The following is a 23,719-nucleotide window of genomic DNA, read 5'->3' as shown; positions in this document are numbered from 1 at the left end:
GTGGGGGAAGGCTCAAAAACACGGGGGGAGGAAGGCGAAAACACGAAAAATGAAAAATAGGGGGAGCCCCTTTCCCAGTGTGCCCCGCGCGCTTTCGTTTCGATTCTCTCCATGCTCCGCGCGCTTACTTTTCACCTCTCCCCGTTCCTCTCCTTATTTCCCAGCCCGAAAGAGGAAAGAGACCTCTGCGGAGGAGAGAGCCCAGGACTCACTTTTTGCGATCGCGCCTTCGGCGCTCGAAGAGGTCAATATTCACGTTGCCCCCGAATAGAGAGCCTGCTCGCAGGCTACTCTTTCTTCACATCCTACGTGAGAGCGGAAAAACGGGAAGGGATTCGGCCGGCATTACGCTATCATCGAACCCACAGAAAGACGATGTTCTATGAAATATAAACTTAGCGGCAACCCTGTGTACATGTACATGTTAAAATGCACAATTTAAAGAAAAGCTATCAACGGAAAAACACACTTAGAGAAACACTAAAAAAATGAAATATTTTTTTCTTAATTTCCAAGTACCCTGTAACTGATCCCTCTTCGAGTTAAATCCATATTTTGAAGGATTACCAAAATTCTTGCACGACTACGAATTAAAATTCGAGACAAAAATACAAATTGGGTATTTTAAGACAATTAAATCCTTATCTAGGATCTCGACTTTATTATCTAAATTATCTTATCGTTTATGTCTGATTTTTTTTTCTTAAAAAGAAAAGAAGGCCATTTCTGGCAAATCTTTCTTAAAAGCAGTTGACAAGTTTCCGATTTCTGTTATTCCAAGCCAGAAGTCTGCCTTATCTGTTTTACTTTGTTTGAATAACAAGACAACAGTCGGGAATCCTCGCAGTTCAGGACTTCATACGAACAAAAAAAGTTTTCTTATCTGATATTGCGTATGCCGGCCCTTGAAGAAGACGCTTGCAATCGGAACTGTTTTCGTTACCATAGAAATTATATTTAATAAATAATCAATAATGTACTCAATACAGATACAAACCCAATATTAGCTCCCATTTTTAAAATAGTTCTTAGCTTTTGACACAAATAGACTTCTGAAATTTAAAATCCACAGTAAATAAAGTTGTTTTGTTACTTGTAAACAACACTGATAACTATTTACATGTATAGTAACGCATTCTCTGATCAACGTCACGCAATAGTCTTCTTTTGGACAAAGCAGATAACAAGTTTTTGCCAGACATTTACAGAACAAAAGTTTAGGCTGAAAAGAGCATTACTAAGCCAATATAATATCACGATTGTTCGATAACCGCAAAGAGTAATTAACACTACAACCGGAAATCCCTCATAGAATTGGCGTGCATTCAGTGGTGTCGCACCGGAAGTTGAGACAATGTCACGGCTTTCGAAGATTTCGTTGTTTGAAAATATTTTGTACAAGACAGTCAACCGCTTTGGCCATAGCCCCTGTATAGCCATCCCCCTCTCTTGAGACAAGTTGAAACCAGCCAACGAATCCATTTCTAGCGCAAAATTCGTCCAGTAATACTCTGTTTTCAATTAATTTCCCGGGGCCTATCCAATCCAGAGGTTTACCCCGTTTCGATGTAGGAATGTTCTCAATAACAAGCACCAATGGTATATTGGCGTCTTTTGGATTAGCTTCTTTGATTTTCTCGCTCCACTTTAATATACTACCGAGAGGAGAAGGGCTTTTCGGTCCCCAAAACACTAAAGCGCCAGCACAATTTCGACAGAAGACGTTTGTCATCTTCAGAAATCGCTCGTGTTCGGCAACGTCCCAAAACTGAAGTTTCACAGTGTAATCTTCCTTCGTTGATTTATCGCTCCATGTGATAAAATTCAAGTAAAAGTCGACTCCGATCGTGGGCTTGTGATAAAAGCTAAGCGGTCGATGTTGTATATAATCGGAGACGAAGCCCCCTTTTTTGCCAAAGCCTGTGTAATCGCCAACACACATAATCTTGAAAGTGAAGTCCGTCTCTTTCGATTTGACTTCTTGAAAGATCTCTTCGTCCTGTCTAACAATAGCGGCGTCACTGGCCATTTCCGACTCAATTTCGCGGTTCGTGAAGCTTTCACTTAGCTGTAATTCGGCGTCTGACATTATGATTGCTTTCTTTCGGTCTGTATCAAGCAACGATGTCGCAGATAGTTTGCTAGTATCGCACCAAGAATGCCGAAACCCCCTACTTCAGGAAGGAAATCTGATCTCGCAAGTGCACGTCACGTCTTTATGGGGAATGTCTTTCAACGAGATCTTTCAAAATCCTTCTTATATCGCCATATAAGTCAATCACTACTGACTTACGAAAGATATTTCGTTTCAGTCAAAACATTTTAGCGTGCGCAAAAGGAGAAACCCAACTTAATGCCGCGTAAGAACCCAGTTGAATGCAGCGCAACAAGTAATATCGCACTATGCACTCGAAATGTTGTGAAACAAATGCCACAAAACCCTTGATATCGTAAATACTAAATATTTAATTTACACTGCCGGTATGGAACACATCCAAGAGCGGATATTTTCTTACACGCGAAGGTATCCAAGAAACGAAACCGCCCCATTTCCTTTTATTCGGTTCAGATTTTGGTAGAGGTTCTATATAATAATAAGATTAATAAATCCGAAAAAAATGGACCCTTTTTTTCGAAAAAAATAATTAGACTTAAAATGTCATATTTTTTCCTGTCGGCGTTTTAATTATTAGTATGTCAGCTTAATGCAATTTTTCAAGTTCCCTGCGGAAATATTTACAGAAATGTAACAGGTAAAATGAAAACAAAAAAAAATCATCTTATTAGGATTTCCGATAAAGAAACAAAACGAGTCAAAATGTCACGATCCATGAATTTCACCGAAACTGGTTGCGAAACATTATCGATATCACGTCTATTACCAAAAAAAGAAAGAAAAAAAGAAAAGACAGAAACACATCTAAAAAATTGATAGACTTTTAACGTATGTGGGCGTAATGTTGACATATTATTGTCACAAAGTCTAAACATGTCTCCCGGCCATTTGTAAAATTAGCATAGCGTTGACGGCGGGGTTTAAGAGGGACTTTTGTATCAGAGAAAAATCACTTAAGTTATTTACTTATTTATGTCATAAAAGTGTTCTTAGAAGTAGACAATGTAATTTTTTTATGGCAAATAAAGATTTATTTTTGTTTAACACGAGTAAAAAACTATGAAGGGAAGTGGAGAATCGTAAAGGGTTTTCTATTTTTAACTACTCAACATGTATCTAAGCAACTGAAAGAAAATGAAACTTACTATTTTCAAAATTTTAATTTTATTATATTCTTTTAATATCCGTAATTTACATACATGATACATTTTACATAAGCCTATTCAACACCCAAACATCTTAAATTATTCTTTAAAAAATTAAGGTTTAATACCTTGTCATATTTTTTATGCCACTTTTCAAAACTTCTGCAATTTCCCACTGTTATTCTTGCATGAACATTTCAGCTTAAACAATGATTAGATCTTTTTTGTTTTTATTTCAAACAAATTGTGTTTATGTATGTTTGTGTTGTGAAGAAAATTCGAGACATCATATCTTTGGAGAAGATTGCTATAAATTCTCTCCTAGTATATAATATTTGTACACGTTTCTAAGTAATGTAAATTTAGATACGTTAAAACACAATAACTACTACGGACGTTATATAATGTTATTTAATTAATATTTCTTTCCAAATGAAACGCGATCATATTGATAAATTATGGAAAAAGTCTTTACAATAAACCACGTAAAGTAGCACTCTTCTAGCCTGCGAATACAGCCGCCTCTCAGAGGCGGCTGTATTCGCAGGCTAGCACTCTTCAATCGTCACGACAGATTAGCTTTGAGCATAAAATCTCCGCAACATAACGAACAAACTGGAGTTTTCCAGCTTGGATCACCAAAGCTTATTTTTCGACGTTTCGTTTACAAAACATTTCTATTCTGCTTTTCTTACGGTTTGGCCATGTTTCTTTCGTTTGAGCTGCGTTATGACAAATCTTAAATGAGTCATCTTTTTATTGATGTACAAACTAAACAGTACGTTCAAATGCGAGGAAACTTCACAACAAAACTTAACTTACGTAGAAAAGAACCAAAAAGTTATAACAAACCAAAACGAAAGATTAAAACGGAAAAGAAATTTGAAATTTCTAATGATGCACCATCCTACCATACCGTATTTACTCGAATAAGCGCCGCGGCGCTTATTAAATTTTTCGCGTCTCAAGTGCGGCGCTTATTCGAGGGCGGCGCTTATTTAAAATTTAGACGCCACAAAGAATCTTATCTTTTACAGTTATTGAAAAGAGCGTCTTTTGATTGTCAGTATTTGTCTCTTGCCGAGACAAAAGTGGCGCTAGCTGTCCTGGCAAAAGTTGGCGGCCTTCGCAACATTTACAGAACTACGTATTGTTAGAGTGTTGAATAGAAAAACTAATGGGAGAGCGAAAAAACAATCACTCATAACTGCAAAACATCGCTTTTGATGCAAAGAAATGTTCAAGCTTGTCTTAGAGTTGCTTTGTAGTGCCGTTTTAAGTTAAACAAAATTCTTCAAATAAGCGCCCCATCGAGACTGCGGCGCTTATTCGGGGGCGGCGCTTATTAACTTTTTTGTCCTAAATGCGGCGCTTATTCGAGGGCGGCGCTTATTCGAGTAAATACGGTATTTGCATTGATGAAAACCTAAAAAATAATGGTTTGGTTTTGCTAAAGATTACTATACTAGTGCACCAAAGCTATTAAAAGGGGTGTTTTCATAAGTTTCACATGCACAAGGTTTTGATATCAAATTGTTGTTGACGCTTTTAATAATTCTGTCATTGTATCTTGAAAAAACAGCTTAAAACTAATTTTAATTTGCTCTTCCCTTTACTTTGGTATTCCATGCGCTTTTTTTTTTTAATTTAGTCACAATTTCAGCACTTGTTTCCTTTGCAGGCGTTGCTTGGGTTCGTCACACAACGCTCCCTCTAGGTGAGAGAACATTGCGTGACAAGCTCAAACAATGCCTGTGAAACCATTTCAGCAACGTTTTGACCGAAAAGGCGGCAAAATCACCGTGATAGAGCCCCTTTATGCCAGGAGAACGCCTGTTTAGCTTCACAATGTAGCCTTGATTCTGCAGGATTGAACAATTATATATTCTTACTTGTATTGTTTTCATTTTCTAGTTTTTATATGAAATTCATCTATCTGTTGTTTGGCTACTGTTGTCCTCTGTTTGATCATCAGACTTGACTGTCGTTTGTTGAGTATCCGCACCTGCTGACTGTTTCTCTGTTGATGTTGGACCAAAGAAATCGCTGGTTTTGAATATAACTGGTGCTTGCCAGCCAGCCAGATTTTTCTCTTTCTTTGGGGGGTTATGAGTCATCTAGGATAAAAAGAATTTATCAAAATTGTTTTTATTTTTATCTTCACAACAGAATTGGAGACAATGTCCACCAATCTTTGTATTGGGTTGTGTCGCTACCTTTTTGAATGAGTTCTTGAAACCCGTATTCAGCCTATTTCAGACCAACATAAGTGATTTCCACAGTCTGACCATTTAACAACTTTTTTGCTAGCTTGCCTATTGGCTAGTGACAGCTTTGATTTCACTAGCCAAAACCAATTTTTTTACCAGCCAGAGTTCTCAAGCTATCTTAGGTTTGTGCAGAGGCACTTTGCCGTCTTCACTGGATCTGTTACATGTATCATTATGTTTAGGGTTATTAGAGCAGTTTTCAATTGAGTGTCGTAAAACCAAAACCAAAGTAATTACTTTGGCCAATTACAAAGGACACAGACAATCCAGTGAACCAATCAAAACTCGAAGCAAATACATGTAGCCGGCACGAAGCGCGGGAAAACGTGCGCGAGCGAGTCACGATTGGTTTTGGTTTTAGTTCTGATTGGCTGAGAAAGTGACGCGAGATTTTTAAACCAATCACTAAGCGTAGCAATGCAAAACCAAAGCAAACGCAATTAACTTTCGACACTCGAGTGAAAACCGCTCTAATAAGTTACTCTTTGGTAATTTCAGTTTGTTCACAGTCTTTGATAATTTTGTATGTAACCACAGTGTACTTGTGAGTACTGTTCTTTTCAAGTCGATTTCGATGCATGGATTTCTTCCAATTAAATTCCTGAAATTTAACTAGCCATTTTGGCTATTGAAAGCCCAGAACCTACTAGCCAAAACTGCATTTCTGCTAGCCTGTGGCTCTTTGGCTACCGTTAGTCTCGAGCCCTGAATTTATTATTTGTCATGTTTGCATTATTTTTGACCTGGCTATTTGAAAATCTGCAACCTACTTTAGACCAACAGCAGTAACTTATAGAGGTTCCTAAGAATTCACAAATCCGATTCCCCATTCCAAATTTTCCTCAAATCCCATTTCCCAGCCTACTTTCTGCCCAAATCCCAGTCCCATTCCTAATTTTTGTTTGTGATTCCTAGTCCAGTGACCCAAATTCCAATTTTTCCAGTGAAATAATAAGTAAATCCCAATTCCCATTTTACTCCTTCAGGCCCCCTTTTATAGTGCTTAAGAGGAAATCCACCAGGACTTCGAGTAGTTACTGGACAAAATTATGTACCAAAACTATTTACACCTCATTGCAAGCTTTTGTGCTACTGCTTCAAATATCTTATCGAAAGAAATCTTTTCTAACAACACCAAACATCGAAAACAAATTTCGAAGTTCCACTGAATTCCCATGAATCGGATAAAAGATGTGAGCTTTTGCCCATAGCTTGTGAACTTTGAATATCATTTTCTCAGACTTTGATAAGAAATTGTTGTATCAAAATTATTTCCACCTTATTGCAATCTTTTTTGTTACTGCTTCAAATGTCTTATCAAAAGAAATCTTTTCTAACAACACCAGAAACCACACAAATTTCGAAGTTCCACTGAATTCCACTGAATCGCTTAAAGACGAATTTACAAAATGGCTACATGTGAGATTTTGCCTATAGCTTGTGAACTTTGAAATTCATTTTCTCAGACTTTAATACGAAATTGTTGTTGGTGTTACCAAAAAAACTCTCTTCACGGATAATTACTTACATCTTTACCTTTGATTAAGGGTAAGAAATAACGCAATAGGATTTAAATTATTCTGGTACTTGATTTTTGTCCAACTTTAATAAATATTACTTGACTTCCTAGTGGATTCCGTCTTAATCATTTAATGACCTGACTTTTTCTGGGTTTAACATCTTCTCTATCTTTCAGTTCAGCTTGAAGAGTGCCATAAATAATATATTTGAAAGATACACAACCAGGTACAATCTTGTAATGCCTTTTTTACTAAGTCTATCCCTATGATGTTACATGTACTATGCCGAAAATAAGCTCTTCCGACCCACTTTACCTGTCTAAGTCCTGGTATAGAGCTCAGAACTTTTTGAATGGTATGGCTCCCAAGCTCTCTTTCTGCAGTGGTCACACTCTCTTCAACCTCATCTACATTCTTCTTGACAGCATTTACAAAGGCCTTTATAAAACAATGATATGCTAGCATGTTAGCACAGAGAAAATAAGTTTACACAAATAATTATTATAGACATACTTGTACTACTGATGTATACCTGCTCCCTTTTCTTCTGATTCAACGGTGTGAGATTTTTATCCTGGGTGTGCTAGCAGTGTCGGATCCAGACCTTCAGAAAAGGAGGGTGAGGGGGGCCTGACCATCCAGACCCTAAATTAAGGGGAGGAGGCCACCCCTCGAAAAAAATTTCTTGGCCCTTTGGGCCTCTCTTTGTTCTAAAAATAAGGGGGACGGGCCCCCTGGGCCCCTCCCCTATATCTGCCACTGGCTAGGATTTCAAAGAGGACCTGACAATATATATCCAAAGATTTCCAAGGAGGTTCAGAAGATTGGTAAACTTAAGACCTGGCAAGACAGCCAGACTACTAAATATCTTTTCTTCAAGTCCAGGACTTTCTTAGCCTTGCTAAAGAAATCTAGACCTAAAGAAGGCATTGCAAACAAGGTGAGATGACAAGACCCAAAACACTGGTTAAAATTCTGTAAGACACATTTTTTGAAGGACCATTTACAGCTTCCACCCAATACAGTAAAAACCTGTATAAAAACACAAGTGGATTAAGAACACTCAGGCTGAAATTTGGTCAAAAAAGTACCATGTACATAAGAACATATTCTTAAAAAATATATTAAAAACAGTAAAATGTCGATGACATACCTCTAGCTGGTCAATCTTTCTGAATATTGTTGGTAATTCTTGTGATCTTTCATGTAGCTGCGGGATAATTTCCATTAAGGACTGTGAAGAATCATTGCGTATCTGTATGCAAAACAAAACTGATGTAAATTATAAGTTTTTTTACAGAGCAAATTAGAAAAGATGAGCAATAAAGTTATTTGCCGAATGCTATTGTGTCTCAAAGGAAACTTATCAGATGTGAGACGATTAAACTAGAAACCCTTTATGGTAATACTGGTATTACAGTGGAACCCCGTTAATAGGGCCACCAACGGGCCATGGAAATTTGGCCGTATTAACGGGGTGGCGGTAATAAACATTCCGACTGCAGATGTACAGTTATTAAAAAGCTAATGAAGATTCAATCAGCACATATACAATATGATGGAAAAATTGACATAACTGGATCGAAAAATGGGTATTTGGTTCGAGTGGCCGTACTAACGGGGTAAATTTATGAAGGATTATACAGGTTGGGATTTCAGAATGTGGCCGTTGGCCGTATTAACGGGGTGGCCGCATTAAAGGGGTGTTATTATAAGGAAATGTATGAGCGTTTAGCCGGGACAAAATAAAGTGACCGTAATAACGGGGTGGCCGTATTAACGAGGTGGCCGTAAGGCGGGGTTCCACTGTATTTGTCTCTGTGTTTTCATCCAGGCTTTTAGCCAGGTGGGAGTCCAGGAGTCCTATGGACAGCCACTTTTCAGAAAAAAATTAATACAGATCATGAATAACTGTATACAGAGGTGTTTTTTAGAAAATTTGGAAATCTTTAGAAAGCTTTGCCCTCATAACTGCAGAAAAACACCTTGCATGTTTCTCAGGCGCTCCTATGGGAACAAAGTCAGGCCTTATAAAAATTTTGGACTTCCAACTTTTTAAATCCTGGCTAAAAACCTGGTATCATGACATCTAACATCTGATTGGGGGTGCAACAAGTACAGTTGTAACATGTCAAAGTCAAATCAAAGTGTTCATGAACTCTATATAATTAATAATGAGTGCTGAATAGAAAAAAAAAAAAGGACTATTACCAAAAAGATCTAGACTCCCCTTTACCACCCTCTTATAAGCTCCCCAAATATACTGGTAAGCACCCTTAAATCCCTTTGTGATCGTGTATAAGCCCATGGCTTATAACCAGTATTCTACGGTATGCCATTACTAAAATTTTTATTGTTAAAAACCAGCCACGGTATATTGCAATTCCTGAGTTTTGATTGGTTAACAGGCAATGGTATATGAGCTCATATACCATGGAACACAAATATGGTAGGTGTGTGTGTCAACAAGAACAGCCAAGGAGCTCAAATAATGCAATTCTTTGGGTGTCTTTTATTAAAACATTATTATTCCACTCGTGCTTGTTGGTCATGGGATCGTTATAGCCAACTTGGCGCTACATGCCTTGTTGGCTATCTACCATCTCATTTCCAATGCGCGCTCATGGGGTATTTGTAAAAAAGATCTAGACTCCCCTTTACCACCCTCTTATAAGCTCCTCTGAATATAAGCACCCCAGTTACAAGCACACCCAAATGCCCTTATGATCTTGTATAAGCCCATGGCTAACAACCAGTATTTTACGGCATATGATCAATTGTTAAGACTAGCCATGGTATTTAAATTCTGAGTTTTCGTTAGTTTACATGCCATGGTTTATGAGCTCATATACCATGGACCAAAAATATGGTAGGTGTATACATCAGCAAGAACAACTGGGGAGGCCAAATATTGCAGTTCTTTGGGAGTTTTTAATGAGTCTTTAGTTGTTTTAAATAAAACATTACTATTCCATTCACGGTTGTTGGATATGAGATAGTTATAGCCAACTGGGCACAACACATTGACTATCTACCATCCATCTCATATGCAACACACACTCATGGAATAATAATTTATTAAAGAAATAAAAAACACACCAGAGTGCATTGTTGAGTTATATAAGCACGCGGGATTTTAAAGAACACGAGAGAAGTGCATAGAGAATCACGAGGCACAGCCGAGTGCTTCTCGCACTTCTCGAGTGTTCTTAAAAATTCCCAAGTGCTTATATAACTCAACAATGCACGAGGAAAAAGTTTTTTATTTCTTTTATGAAATGTTAAAGAAATTGCGCACGCTTAAACTCGTGACGTAAGCAGCATGCATTATAACTCAATAAAGCATGCGCGTGACGTATGCAGTGTGCTTTATGGAGCTATAATGAAGTCAAACTGACCAATCACAGCGTGCGCAATTACTCGGACATTTTATAATACAGTATAGTTAATGATAATAATTATATACATGTATCAATAGTTATTACTGATATATTTTGAAATGATTGTTATGTACAACAAATTTGGTCAACTGCAATACACTGTCATGTACATTTATTTATCAGTGAAGAATGGAATTCTGCAGTGGACAACCGTTGTTTTAACTTAACTGTTCTCTTCCAAATTGTTAGCTGTTTACTAGTGTCTTTGTCTTTCCCCCTTGTGGGAAAGAGTCCAAAAATTGCACGATCTTTTTCAAGCTCGTGCGTAAGTGTTGTAGTTAGGGTGTCAGCAGGACAATTCTCACTTATCGATCACGGAAAAGTCACGCAGCCCCCGATAAGGACGTTAACGACATGAGGAAGTATCAAGGTTCATATCGCGACGTGAGAACACGAGCCATGTGGGACGAAATGTCTGTCTCCAGCTCCAAGCCAAATCGTGAAAAGAAACGAAGTTATGAATGCCAACAAATATTGCGCAAATGTTCTAAAAAGCAGTAGAAATTATTTTCTTATGAAATGATTTAGCAAAGCAAAGTATAAAATCCCGAAAATTAAAAATACCGTAATTCTTCGAACGGTCATGCGTCTTACGAACTGAATAAATTACATAGGCAGATGAGTGTAACACTGAAACAATTTTCTCATTGTCATTTCTTACCGTATCTGCTAAATGAGAAAATTCATCCAAACGAACTAGCATATCCTCTATGATATCTTCAATAGCTTTGGACTGAAAACAAACAAAAGCAAATATGTTTAGGACCAAAATCAACCCCATCACCCCAATTCACCATAAAAAAATCCATTTTCCTGTCAAAATAATTCTTGAAGTTAGCCATCGATGGATGTCATACCTCCTTCCTTACATCAACTTGACAATACTGTGCAAATTCCGCAGCACATTTCGCCAAATCAAGCTCTACTTCATCCTCTGATTTACCATTTTCCACAAGAGCTTGCTCGCCACCGTCAGCCATCTTGGATCGAAAGGCCAACTTTGAGCCGAATATTTTTTGGTCAGCGGTTGAACACGCGGTGAAAGAAACGTTTTAGAACGTTGACCGTTCGCTTCACTTTTAATTTTTCATCTGCTTGAATCGCGAACATCTTTACCGCCAAGATGGTATGTATACCTGCAAAAGAATCTCACATTATTCTAGTTTTGCACTGTTTCATTATTTGGCCGTTTTCTTTGCAGACGGTGGGAAAGAGTTCGAAGATGCTCCAGCACATCAACTACCGAATGCGGTGCACACTTCAAGATGGCCGCAGCTTTATAGGGACTTTTTTAGCTTTTGATAAGCACATGAACATCATTTTAGGAGACTGTGATGAATTTAGGAAAATCAAGCCAAAGAGCAGTAAAGCACCGGAGCGCGAGGAAAAGAGAGTGCTTGGTTTAGTTTTGTTGCGAGGGGAACATCTTGTGTCTTTGACAGTTGAAGGACCACCATCTTCTGACGTAAGTTCTTATGTACTCAGTTCTCGCGTTTTATTTTAGTTTATTAGGTTTTCACTATAAAGGACGAGATGAGCAATCGTTGATGTTCAATAGAACGCTTATCACGTCGAAAATGTATACTTTTGGAATAATTTCGTTAATAGTGCAGTACTGGTGTTGGTGTCCAGTATATACCAAATAATTTTCCTGTTTTCCCAAATATCGATTTTCCAGAGAAGAAAATTTGGTCTGTGCTAGATACCAACAGTTGCTATGAGCTGCAGATGGGAGTGAAATTTCTTGTTCAACTTTAGTGGATCGCAAGTAATATAGTATGATGATCACATGATAAGACTACGCTACCAGGGAGCCAGCTCCCTGGTAGCGTAGTGGTTATGAGACTTGCTTTTGACGTGAACATCCCGGACTCGACTCTTGCCTGGCGCTATCAAATTGAGTTTTTCTTTTTTCCCTTTGATAGAAAGTGTCTGGAGCCATTCCTGTATTTAGTCACTTGTCGTGTGATCAGTATTTTCTAATTTGTGACTATAACCAACAGTGCATAAAACAGCCTAAGAAAGTCATTCAACACACATGTGAAATCAACAGTATTTGGCAACTTTGTAGTATTCAAAAGATACTGCTCCTTGTAAGCAATTGGATCAAATCCTATAGTCTCCGATGCAGGGTTGTCAGAAAATTCTAAATTAGATGGCTGCCTTTGAATATAACTGACTGGCTATTCAAAGAAATGACAAGAAGGGTAGCAGGTCAAGAAAGCAAAGATGGCGATTTTCGTTGACATCCGGCCTGTTTTGACAGTCCTGCATTGGTCAGACCATTATTGTCTTGGAAAACTAAGTTGGCAGTCTTGCCTAGATTCTTACAAGAATCACGTATCAAGTTTAGTCTTGATCACTTGAAGCATGACTTGACTCTTGCATGAATAACTGAACCAAAACACAATGCATGTCACTTTAGTCATGAGTTTGAGCATGTACAATTTCGAATAGTCAACTTGCTTCTTGTGCATTGTTGAGTTTTATGAGCACTTGTGAATTTCTTAGAACACTCAAAAGCGAGAAACTCCTCTATTCTCTAGTATGCACTTCTCTGTCCCCTAAAAAATCAATGTAAAGTTTTTGTGTTATTGAATAAGTTTGCCAAGGAATGTCAAATATTTCTGTCATCTGTATTTTACATTTGAAACAAAACAGTAATGATGACCGGTTTCTGTTTTTAGTCAAAGTCCAAGTTGCTTGGAGCTAATGCCGCACCTGGTGCAGGGATGGGCCGGGCTGCTGGACGAGGAGTACCAGCTCCATTGGCTCCAACGATCGCTGCACCTCCAGGTATGTAAATTACTGAACATTGCGCTTTTTTACAGTGGCTACCTTGCAGAGCTGTGCGCTAGCAGAGCCTGGGATCCAGAGGCAACCTACTTTTGTCTTTGAGCGACTTGTTTAATTTTTTTATTATAAAGGCTTGAATGAGCTGGGCACCCAAGATTTCTTGCATTCTGGCACCCTGTAATACTCTAAGAGCACAGCTTTGCCTTGGGTAAAAAGCCATTTTAGTGAGGTGACTGCTGTAAACAGATTTGGATTAGACCCTATGCATTTATGGCGGCTGTTAATTTTCGGCTTCCAGAAGAATCATTTATCAACAAAATTAAATTACTCTAACTTAAAGATAAAGTCGAAGTAAATCAGTGTACGAAGTTTAAATGCTATACTTCCATCTAATGTGAAGTTACAGGGGTATTTATATTGCCAAAAACACGAAAACGAGGCTAGGCAGGCCAGGGTGACTTTTTCCATACAAATCTTTTAAATTTGAATGAGTCATAACTTTGCAGCCTAAATGGCTTAACCCATTGACTCCCGGAGGTTTTACGCGCGCACCCACCCCCAAATTCCCGGCTCTTTTACAGCATTTAACACAGACGTGCGAGCGGAAAAAATAAACCATATGCGCAGTAAATTCAGACAAATAATTTGTTTCTGAAGTAAACTTTTAATACAACTAGACATGTTAAAAGACTAATTTATGACTTATAATGTTTATCAACCTTAATAACTTGATCCCAAACCAAACTTGAAGGCAGCGAAAAGAAATTATTCACTTCCGCGCGTCATTTTAAAAACTCACAAAAACACGAAATCTTTGAACAAAACATAAAGCAATCTCAAAAAACTCTGGTAAAATGTTGGCATATCTTATGTAAAACTGTTACTGGCATTAATTTAACAGCAATGAAGTATTATCCTGGTGCAGAAAAGCGGTAATGGGAAGTGATAAAATTATTTGTGAGTCATGTTGTTGTGAAATAGAGCAAAACCGCTTGCAAAACTGCAGAATTCCTTCCACAAAATTAACACTTACAATGCTTTCTATAAATCTCAAAGTCAATAAAAATACTTGTTTGTATTTTCTGAAGTACTGTTGTAAATCTTTTCGTGTTAAAGGTTGTAAAACACAATTAAAATCTTAGCGGCTAAATCAACAACGCGACGGCAAGTCTGCCGAAAGAGATGCGTATCAGATAACACCGCGTGCACATCAAATCTGTTCGCTTCAAAAGCCTAAAATTCCAAACTAAAGCTGGAAAAATGAAAGAAAATTGAAAGAAAGTTTGTTTAAAATTAGTTCTCATTCACGATGAAGCTAATAAATGTCTAAAAAAGCTTAAAATTTCGCAAATTTTAAAGCCATGATATTCCGCATGCACCGTGTTCAAATTAAATATTCGAGCTGAAGTGAAAGTGTTTTATTTCAGTGCGACGGCTTCGAAGGCAATTTTTCAATAGATCACGTTACCGATCTTCCTAAAAATTCCTTTCAAGTTCTTAGCAAATATTGTACATTACCATTTTGCTTTCTGAAGCCTTGAGAAGCTGCATTAAACCGTGATCAAGGCCGTGAATTGTAGTCAAAACACTTTAGAAGCGCCATGACACGAGGTAATCTTGGCAGCCGAAGGAAAGAAAAATGTCTTCACCAAAGCAGTTTTAACACTCTGTTATCCATTAGCTTCCATTATAGATCCACTTTAAAATCGATCCATGTTTCTTCATTCCATATTTAGCTTAAAAAAGGAGTTTCTCTGTGTCCTGAACGGAAAACAAGACCCTAGAAGTTTGTAAATACGTCCCGCAAGGCGCCATTCTTTTCTTGTACATTTTCAGCGCACGTACAGTACCGCTCAAAAGTAAGTTACCACCCTCTCGCGAGACGCGATTCTCGTCTCGCGAGACGAGACTCTCGTCTCGCGAGACGAGATTCTCGTCTCTCGAGACGAGACACTCGTCTCGTGAGACGCTTGTAAAAACTGCAAGTTCACGGCTCTAACTTCTCTCGAGATTTTAATTACCCATTGTTAACCATACATGTAGAAAAAATAAGCGAGCGAACATCGCTTAGCAAAGATTACCTGTGGTTGAAAACAGAAAATGTGCGTTTGACATGTCGACCATTCAAGCGAGTTCTTTCTTCCCCGAATATCGGTTGTATTCCAAAGCAAAAGTCTTATTCAAAGTTGTAGGTTTTAAATCGAAATCATTTCGTCCGTGGCTATCTAAATCACGGTTTTCAGTCAAGTAAAGTAACGCTTCGAAATTTATCGAGCAATCTTTGCACGACTTTCTGGCGGTAAATTTCGTCTAAACCCTGTAGCGGCCAAAGAAATTATATTTGATCGGTTCATTACAAGCCTACTTTCGAATACTTGTTACATATGCTATCCCAAACTGAAATTTAACCGTTACCAAGAACTTAAAAGGCTTAACAGAACAAGCGAACTGCAAGCGAACTCCGTATTCGTAGTTACACGTAATGAAAATTATAACATTGACAAGTTGTTTATTTACACAGCATGTCTGGGTCTCTGAGAGAATTCGCGTCATTGTCGAAATGAAAATTTTATCCATGTTTTGCTAACGTTGAAGACTTCGGTTTTTTTTTTCTTGTTTACGATATGTTAAGCTATTACAGCCACGGAAAACTTTATAACTTGCTTCACGAGTTCCAGCGAACATTTTTCACACGTGAGCGGCGATGTTGGCGGTAAAATTACTGTTAGTAGTTATGTTTGCGACGTTTGAGCACGTTGGCGGGACTCGAGCCGTAGAAATCGTAACACTGATTACGAATCCAGCGTCAAAATTAGAATTGAGCGAAAAAGAGCTATTTCATTCCGCTCAAAATAGTACTAATCGGTAAAAAATCTAGCTGAACGGCAAATAAACTTCTCGTTGATTAGAAGCCGACATTTGCATAAATCACAACTTTGTCGGCGTTCGTCGCCCGAAAGATAACACATTCCCCGCAAAAAAGATTCCTCAATCTTCTGTGAAACTTTTATTTTAATAAACGCTCGCACTAAATGTGTTCTTTTTCATAACTTCACATTACAACTTCCAAGCCACGATTCGGCGGCAAGCGTGATGAAAGGTCAAGAACTCAAGAACTATAACAAGCGTGACCTTTGTTTACACACCGGCGAAGATTCACCGTCAGATAAAGATCTAAAGACAGGAAAACCGCGACGGCAGAAAGATTTCGCTTTCTTCATTTTCGGGTCATGTTTAAAGCGAGAGCAGTGCTTTTAACAGGCGTCTTAACCTCTGATATTTTTTGATGTTGCTTTCATTCACGTTTTGCGACGCGACAAGTTTTGATTCAACAGCTACTCATGCTAGCACGCACGCAACATTTAATACAAACCCGTGAAGATGTTGCAGTGTAACGCAAGTGCTCTGCTTTTGATTTTCGATTTTTGAGTTGCTTTAATTCACCATTTGCTTTTGTGATAGAAAGAATATAGTAAAGACCAGCAAAGCGACGACTTTCGATTGAAAAGCTCTCTTGAGTTCGCTAGCACACACATTCATCTCAAATGGAACTTTTCTTACCAGTGAAAAAAGACAAACCGATCGTTGCCAACAAATCAGCAATCTTTCTAATCAGGCAAAAACTTCGAATTTTAGTTGACAAAACGGCGAAAACTCTCGCGAGAGATTAATCGTTTTCTCGTAAGATAATTGCCGTAATTTATGCCAGACATTTCCGCTTCGTTGATTCTCGCGAGACGAGAATCTCGTCTCGCGAGACGAGAGGTGGTAACTTACTTTTGAGCGGTACTGTATAAAGGCAAAAACCTCCTTTCTAGGACCCCTAGAAATCTCTAAAAATATGCGCAGAAAACGGATTCTGATTGGTTTATTTGCCCTTATTATCTTTAGAACAATAGGAGAACCAAAAAGCTCTAGGGAGGGAGGGAAAGGGCATTTGTCAACACGTGGTTTTTACGGCCGGTTGAGGCCGGCACGAGAATTTGGGGGGTGGTTTTCGCGCGGCCGGTTACGGCCGGCACGGGAGCCAATGGGTTAAATACCCAAAACACTGAAACTTCTCAGAATAGCATAATATTTTATATATATTTAAGTGCCACCATCAGCGTTTTAAGAAACTTGACCAAACAACGGAAATGAATAACAACCATTTTAATAATAAAAAGACTTTATTTAATGAGGGTAACATAGTTTACTGGTGGCCCAGTATAGGGTCTTAAGGAAAACATTCTGGCTCTTGAAGAGAGGTGGCCACTGTGGCCCGGATTCAATCCTGGACCTGGTGCCATATATGGGTTGAGTTTGTTGTTGGTTCTTGTCCTTTGCTCAAAGGATTTTTTTCTGGGTTCTTCGGTTTTCCTCCCTCCTAAAAAAAACAACAACAATATTTCCAAATTTCAATTTGACCTAAATAGAGGACCTGCATGATAACCAGCTAGAGCTGACATGGCTTTCTTTCTAAATATGGTTATATATTTTAAGTAGAGAATTCACTGTACTTTTACAAATGCACGTGGAGAGTGCTTTGTTGTGGGACAACAGTGTTTCAAATGTTACTACCTTATTGTTACTTATTTTCGCGGGACTTAATTTTCGCGATTTTCAAAAAACCGCGAAATTAAAGGCCCACGAAAATTTGTTTCAAACGTTTTCTATTGTATTTTTTATGTTAATTTCGCTTTGGCCAAATCGCGAACATTGAGATCCGCAAAATATGCCCATTCCATTTTCGCAAAAATAAATTTCCGCAAAAAAAAGTAACAATAAGGTACCAATTGCGACCAATTTTCAAAGAAAGTTAATTTAGGGATAAAATACATATGTATTATTGTAGGACTCGCTGGACCAGTAAGAGGAGTCGGTGGACCAGCTGCGCAGTTAATGACCCCACAAGGAAGAGGAGGGCCAGCAGGTTGGTACATGTATCAATTATTTACACCCATTTATGGGAGTGTTTCACGGCTCAGCTCACTCAGAGCTACAGGTAAAGCTGTTGATTGTTATATTACACTTGCTTGCAGTGTAAAATGCTTCAGGTAATAACTTAATGGAATGGTCCTGAGACTAACTTTTTTGCTGGCTAGCCTATTTTATAGTGGCAGCTTTGATTTCACTAGCCAAAACCAATTTTTTACTAGCCAGAATTCTCAAGATGACTTAGGTTTGGGCAAACACACTTTGCCATCTTCACTGGCATTATTTTCAGGGTAAATTTTAAGTTACTTTTTGGTAATTTCAGCTTGTCCATAGTGATTGATAATGTTGTACATGGCAACGGTGTACTTGCGAGTTCTGTTTTCTTAGAGTCCATTTTGATGTATGGTTTCCTTCCAATCAAATTCCTGAAATTTTATCTAGCCATTTTGGCCAAAACTGCATTTGTACTACCACATCACTACTTTTTTGACTTACTGTAATATATAGATTTAGGCAAGCCTAAAAGCGGAGCTCCCCATTTATTTAATTTTCACTGGAGCTTACAATGTTTTCATTCTAGTGAATAAGCGGCCAAAGTACTAATGTTTATGGCGGTTTATAGGTTCAAGACAAATTTAAATAGCTCACGGTTAAACAACTGAATGTCAGCAGTACAACAAAAATAATAATCTTAAAGCCGTGCAAAATCATTACTCATGGCACGAAAAATTACTTTAGAGTACAGTAAATTATCTGCTTTCTAGCAATAGAAAATAGTTTCGTGATCCTGTTATAGTTTCGCAGCAGTTTAGTAGACTCCACAATATCTGTTACATTGATATAGGATATATTCAACGAGTGACGCAGAGTCTGTTGGATTAGCTCAATTGGTAAGGTGCCAGTCTGCGGATCGGAAGGTCGTGAGTTCAAGTCCCAGAGGGTCGAGTTTTTTTTTCTTTTTTCTTTCTTTTTTTTTTCTTTTTTTTTTTACCCCGTAGCAATAAAATGGTTTGTTTATTATATCAACCCGATTTAGCTTTCGAATGCTCCTTCATGTACGATGCTGGCTTTACAGATAGACATGAAAGTCATCGATCGATTATGGCTCTCAATGTCCACTTTTTTGGCGGTCGATTACTCAGTCTACACGTAATTTTCAGCCACTTACTGTATGAACATGTATCACCTCTCCTGAGAATAGAAGGAAGTACTTTGTCATTAATCCAGTGCATATTCAGATGGAAGCTTTGAATGGAATCTTCCATTCAAAAATCAAAGTAATACTGGAAAGCATAGATCATAATATTTGGGCAGAAGGCTTCCATCATTTTGATTGCAAGAATGCATGTACTTATGTATTAACCTTTTCTACAGGTGGACCACCCCAGCAAGGACCACCAGGCTCAGGACCTGGTTCAATGCCTGGTCCCCCTGGTGGGGCTGTGGGAGCACCAATGAGAGGACCCCCTCCACCAAGACCTCCAATGGGGGGAATGCCACCAGGAGGTACGTATTTAATCATTTATTATTTTCCGTTTGTGTTTACTGTGCGACTACTCTAACCAAGGCCACCCAAGCAAATTTTCTGCAAATTGAACAAGCCAGTTGATCAAGTTGAAACGCTTTTAACGCTTAAAATGGTTATTAATGTAATGCCTGTTGCTTGGATCTCTTTTTTGTTAGAGATCTTTTTGTTTAGCATGAGATTTTCATTCCCAAATTTGCACCAAATTTTGTTGGGTGGCCTTGGTTGGAGTAGTCCCACTGTAAATTAACAATACATTGTACTGGTCCTGGAAAGTTCTGGAAATCTGTTAAACTCAAGTAACAACTAAATTCTCAGAACAAACATTATAAGAAATGTACACATAGTAAGGAAAAATCATATTGAGATCTTGGGAGTGAAAAGGTTGTGCGAATTTTGGAGTCTTGGAAAAATCAAAAGTTCTTGAAAAGTACTGGAAAATTGTTTGTGAAAAAAGGTACAAACCCTGTACATATTTGAAATGAAATTACCAAGTACCGTAAAAACCCGCAGATAAGCCGCACCTTTTTTCCAAAAAATTTCGCTCGATAGCGGGGGTGCGGCTTATCTGCGGGAACATTCGGAAAAGGTGCCGTAAATTTTCGTGAACTGATGCTAATTTATGGAAAATTATGTAAAGTAATATAACATAAAACTACAAGAGAGTACCGGTCATTGCTTTTGCAAGTTTGACAGCTCCTATACTGTTTGCAGTGTCGACAATGGCCTATAACTTTAACAGTAATATTGATACTTTACGAATGAGAAAATATCACATGTATTCACGAGTAAGATGGCCAAACGTTTCTTTCCATTTTGCACTTTGATGGAAAATTTGTTGAACTGATTACGAAACTCTCTTCATGCAACGAGTTTCGCCAATAGATGGCTCCCAAATCTCTTTATATTGTCGATATGAAAGCCACGAAACCCGAACGCCTCCATCTTGTTTTGCTTTACGTTCTCGCCCTAGTCCCATATTTCGCGTCCGATCAAATGCCTGGTTACTAAGCTACGAATGTTCAAACGCAAGTTCTTGTTGTTGTGACACAAAAATCTATGGAAAAACTGTGTTGAATGAAGAAATACCTGTCAACAAATGCCAGAAAAAGATCACCCATATTATGTCAAAGTTGGTTTCCATTATATTAAAGAGCTCAAATTGTGGGTAACACTGAAGTATTTTCTGTTTCAATGTTCATTGAGTTTACGTTCGATGTAGGTGACTTCCTAAAGACTCAACTTTGGATTTTTGACTCGACTTTGGATTTTCTTTGATTTACTTTCAAAAAACTTTTTTCCAACATTTGAGTTGTTAAACTCAGGGTGCGGCTTATCTGCGGGTGCGGCTTATCCGCGGGTGTTTACGGTAGTTAGCAAAGTTTGGGAATTTCAAAATTTTGAAAACCTTTTTGTCACAAGTTCTTGTATTTTCTCTTCTGTATTACTAGATTGTTTAGTCAATGACATTTTAATTACCTTTTTTCTCTGATTTCAAGGCCCTCCAGGAATGCCCATGAGAGGTCCTCCCCCAGGCATGCGACCTCCAGACATGGGTCCACCAGGCAGGGGAATGATGCCACCAGGCATGCCTCCCCCTGGCATGATGCCACCCGGGATGAGCCGTGGCCCTCCTGGGAGAATGCCGCCACCAGGGCTTATGGGTAGAGGTAAGGAAGTCAATCTCCTGTGATTATTAGCTAGGTGTATCTTAACTCATATTATTGACAAGTCTGTGTTGTAATAATAGAGTATCAATTCTTCTGTAGTCATGTTCTTCTCTTCTTACGGTACAATCCCAATTTCTCAAACCCTCGAGGGAAACGAGAATTGGTTTGAGAAATCAGGGAAGGTCAAGAAATTGAGGGTAAAATTGTGTGTTTGACTGAGTGAAGGAAAATCACTCAAGTTATCTGGAGGTTTGAAAAATCAGGATGCCAATGTAGTTATTTCAGGAAGACCTGGCACCTCCTGGTGGGTATTCTGTCATGAATCCCCAACTAAAATTCATGCAACTTCCTATAAAATGGAGATGTTGTCAGCTTCTTAAATTGCTCTCTGACAGGGACCACACAAGGAAAGCTGCTCGCCTATTTCAAATCTTATTGAAAGCTCTGCAAGTGGGCTGTTTTCTCAATCATTTGCCTCCTCTAAAACTGTGACGGCCTCTATGCTCACACATCTTTCTACAGTTGCTTTCTAAATGTTCAAGTCGTTTGGCTACTCATTAAACCTTTCTTTATTGTCATCTAATCCACTTTCTCAAAACCTTTTGAGATGGCTGCTTCAGACCACTTGAATCTAATCATTGTGCAGTACTTAAGGTAACCCCAAAGTGCTGAACTTGCACGTTTGCATGGGGTACAAGAAATTGCAAACATTTTAACTTAATTGTTATTTTATTTTCCTAAGATAATTGTATAAACCTCAATATTATTATTTCTCATATTATATCCATATGAATTTTTGTCATGTCTTTTTTATTTTTTATTAGTTTCTAGTTACAAAAGTAACACTTTTACTTTATTTAAAAACATGATTTTGTATTTTCACAATTCAGAAACATCCTCTTTGCAAAGCACTTACATAAAATCACTGTTGCATACATTTATGAAGTTGTTGTGTATTAACAAGTTATTGTTTCCCTTCTAGGTCCACCACCAGGCATGCGACCACCTCCCCGATAAAGTGCAAAGTTCGATATTCCTTGTATCAGCATAGTTACCCTACAATACAAACGATCCTGTCTGACAATAGGGATAAAATAATTATTGTACCATACAGTTGTGTACCTTTAAAGACGTGACAGGAACCACGTGGGTTGACAGTTTTACTGTGGAATTGACTCGACAGTGTACATGAACAAACAGGCCCTAAAATGATATTTTTATGTTTAGCTCATTCTGTTACGTTTTGTAAATATAATTGTTTTACTTGGCTTGGTTATTTGTCAGTGCTTTTAGAAACAATAAAGTCACCTTATACAGATTATAATGATTTTCGTATTAATCATTTTGCCACTTAAGGAGGTTTGTAAAGTAGCCACGTCATTTGTACAGAGAGAGTAAATAGGCTCTTTGCACAATCTGGTCACATAGTACAAAATCAGCCATGCTGGGCTGCAAAACTTGCAGTGGGACATTCAGAACAAAGCTACTCGTACCAGCTTCATGGATGAAATTTAAATTTTCACCAGTTTGAATTTCATCCATCAGACAAGCCAGTGCTCTCTCAAAAACATCTCCACCCCAGTCAACCATTTCAAACCACGTGACAAAGCCATGCTCGCGACAGAACTGCTCTAGAGCCGCCTCGCTTTCAAACGGCTTTCCTTTTCCCATCCATTCCAAATTTGTGGAATTAAAAGTCAAAAACACGCATGGGATTTGTGAATTTGCAAACTCGGTGACTGCCTTTCTCCATTTTGCTGCTTCGCTTAATGATGACGGAATTTCAGGCGCCCAGAAGACCAGAGTGCCGTGACACGATTTGAAATTAAATCCCTCGTAACTTTCGGGATCAATTTCATTAAAGATCGATAATGGCTCCTTCTGGCTTTGAGGCATTAATTTTATCTTTTTCAAATGGATATCCATGCATACAGTCGGTAAGCCAGACCCCTTTGGAGGCGTGCGGCGAAAATGTTCTTTGAGAAATACATTTTCTTTTCCAGTAATAGTTCCCACGCACAAAATCACTGCAAGTCCATCGTCTTCGCCAGACATTTGCCTCTCTATCGCTTCTTGTTCCTCGGGGACGACGTTTGTTTTAAACGTTTCCATCTCAACATCGTTGCCCAGTGTCATCAAAACGTTTTCGTTCACTTTCTCTGGAATTTCATAATTGGATCCAAATGACGACATCTTATATAAAATCCTTTTCCGGCCTTTTTCACTTCCGGTTAATAAGCAACTTTCGCTCTACTGTTGTTCCGTTGAACTGTAGAAATAATACCGATTACAGTCAAAACACCTTAAGCGTTCCTGTCAA

General features: G+C 38.3%; 3 protein-coding genes and 1 non-coding gene across 4 annotated transcripts; 1 reads left to right on the top strand and 3 right to left on the bottom strand.

Annotated features, from left to right (window-relative positions):
* Window positions 1-931: 931 nt before the first annotated feature.
* Window positions 932-2,405, bottom strand: LOC144649891 (ras-related protein Rab-38-like). The gene has a single exon (XM_078509484.1). It carries the CDS (start codon window positions 2,087-2,089, stop codon window positions 1,358-1,360), a length of 732 nt encoding a protein of 243 aa, XP_078365610.1. The 5' UTR covers window positions 2,090-2,405; the 3' UTR covers window positions 932-1,357.
* A 2,240-nt stretch (window positions 2,406-4,645) lies between these two features.
* On the bottom strand, window positions 4,646-11,589 carry LOC144649890 (biogenesis of lysosome-related organelles complex 1 subunit 4-like). The gene is made up of 5 exons (XM_078509483.1): window positions 11,349-11,589; window positions 11,153-11,224; window positions 8,205-8,306; window positions 7,367-7,489; window positions 4,646-5,378 (listed from the first exon to the last, which is right to left on the bottom strand). The coding sequence occupies exons 1-5, from the start codon at window positions 11,469-11,471 to the stop codon at window positions 5,190-5,192; spliced, it is 609 nt and encodes a 202-aa protein (XP_078365609.1). The 5' UTR covers window positions 11,472-11,589; the 3' UTR covers window positions 4,646-5,189.
* LOC144652782 (U4atac minor spliceosomal RNA) lies at window positions 10,720-10,839 on the bottom strand. Its single transcript, XR_013570632.1, has one exon. It is a non-coding gene; the product is annotated as a U4atac minor spliceosomal RNA (small nuclear RNA).
* LOC144649888 (small nuclear ribonucleoprotein-associated protein B-like) lies at window positions 11,518-22,723 on the top strand. Its single transcript, XM_078509482.1, has 7 exons — window positions 11,518-11,617; window positions 11,693-11,956; window positions 13,179-13,287; window positions 18,122-18,199; window positions 19,579-19,710; window positions 21,229-21,399; window positions 22,382-22,723. Exons 1-7 carry the CDS (start codon window positions 11,615-11,617, stop codon window positions 22,414-22,416), a joined length of 792 nt encoding a protein of 263 aa, XP_078365608.1. The 5' UTR covers window positions 11,518-11,614; the 3' UTR covers window positions 22,417-22,723.
* The last annotated feature ends 996 nt before the right edge of the window (window positions 22,724-23,719 follow it).

Source organism: Oculina patagonica, chromosome 4 (genome assembly GCF_052425735.1).
Source record: "Oculina patagonica isolate OP01 chromosome 4, crgOcupat, whole genome shotgun sequence".
NCBI classification, from domain to species: domain Eukaryota; kingdom Metazoa; phylum Cnidaria; class Anthozoa; order Scleractinia; family Oculinidae; genus Oculina; species Oculina patagonica.
This window is presented reverse-complemented; position numbering and strand designations above follow the sequence as displayed.

Bases quoted from the DNA above. Each gene is read 5' to 3' on its own strand.
- LOC144649891 (XM_078509484.1), bottom strand. From the start codon at position 2,089: ATGTCAGACGCCGAATTACAGCTAAGTGAAAGCTTCACGAACCGCGAA.
- LOC144649890 (XM_078509483.1), bottom strand. From the start codon at position 11,471: ATGGCTGACGGTGGCGAGCAAGCTCTTGTGGAAAATGGTAAATCAGAG. The intron at 11,225-11,348 runs GTATGACATCCA...GTTTGTTTTCAG, and splicing joins AAGTTGATGTAAGGAAGGAG to TCCAAAGCTATTGAAGATAT. The intron at 8,307-11,152 runs GTAAGAAATGAC...TTTTGCATACAG, and splicing joins TTTCTCATTTAGCAGATACG to ATACGCAATGATTCTTCACA.
- LOC144649888 (XM_078509482.1), top strand. The intron at 13,288-18,121 runs GTATGTAAATTA...GTATTATTGTAG, and splicing joins AACGATCGCTGCACCTCCAG to GACTCGCTGGACCAGTAAGA. The intron at 21,400-22,381 runs GTAAGGAAGTCA...TTTCCCTTCTAG, and splicing joins ACCAGGGCTTATGGGTAGAG to GTCCACCACCAGGCATGCGA.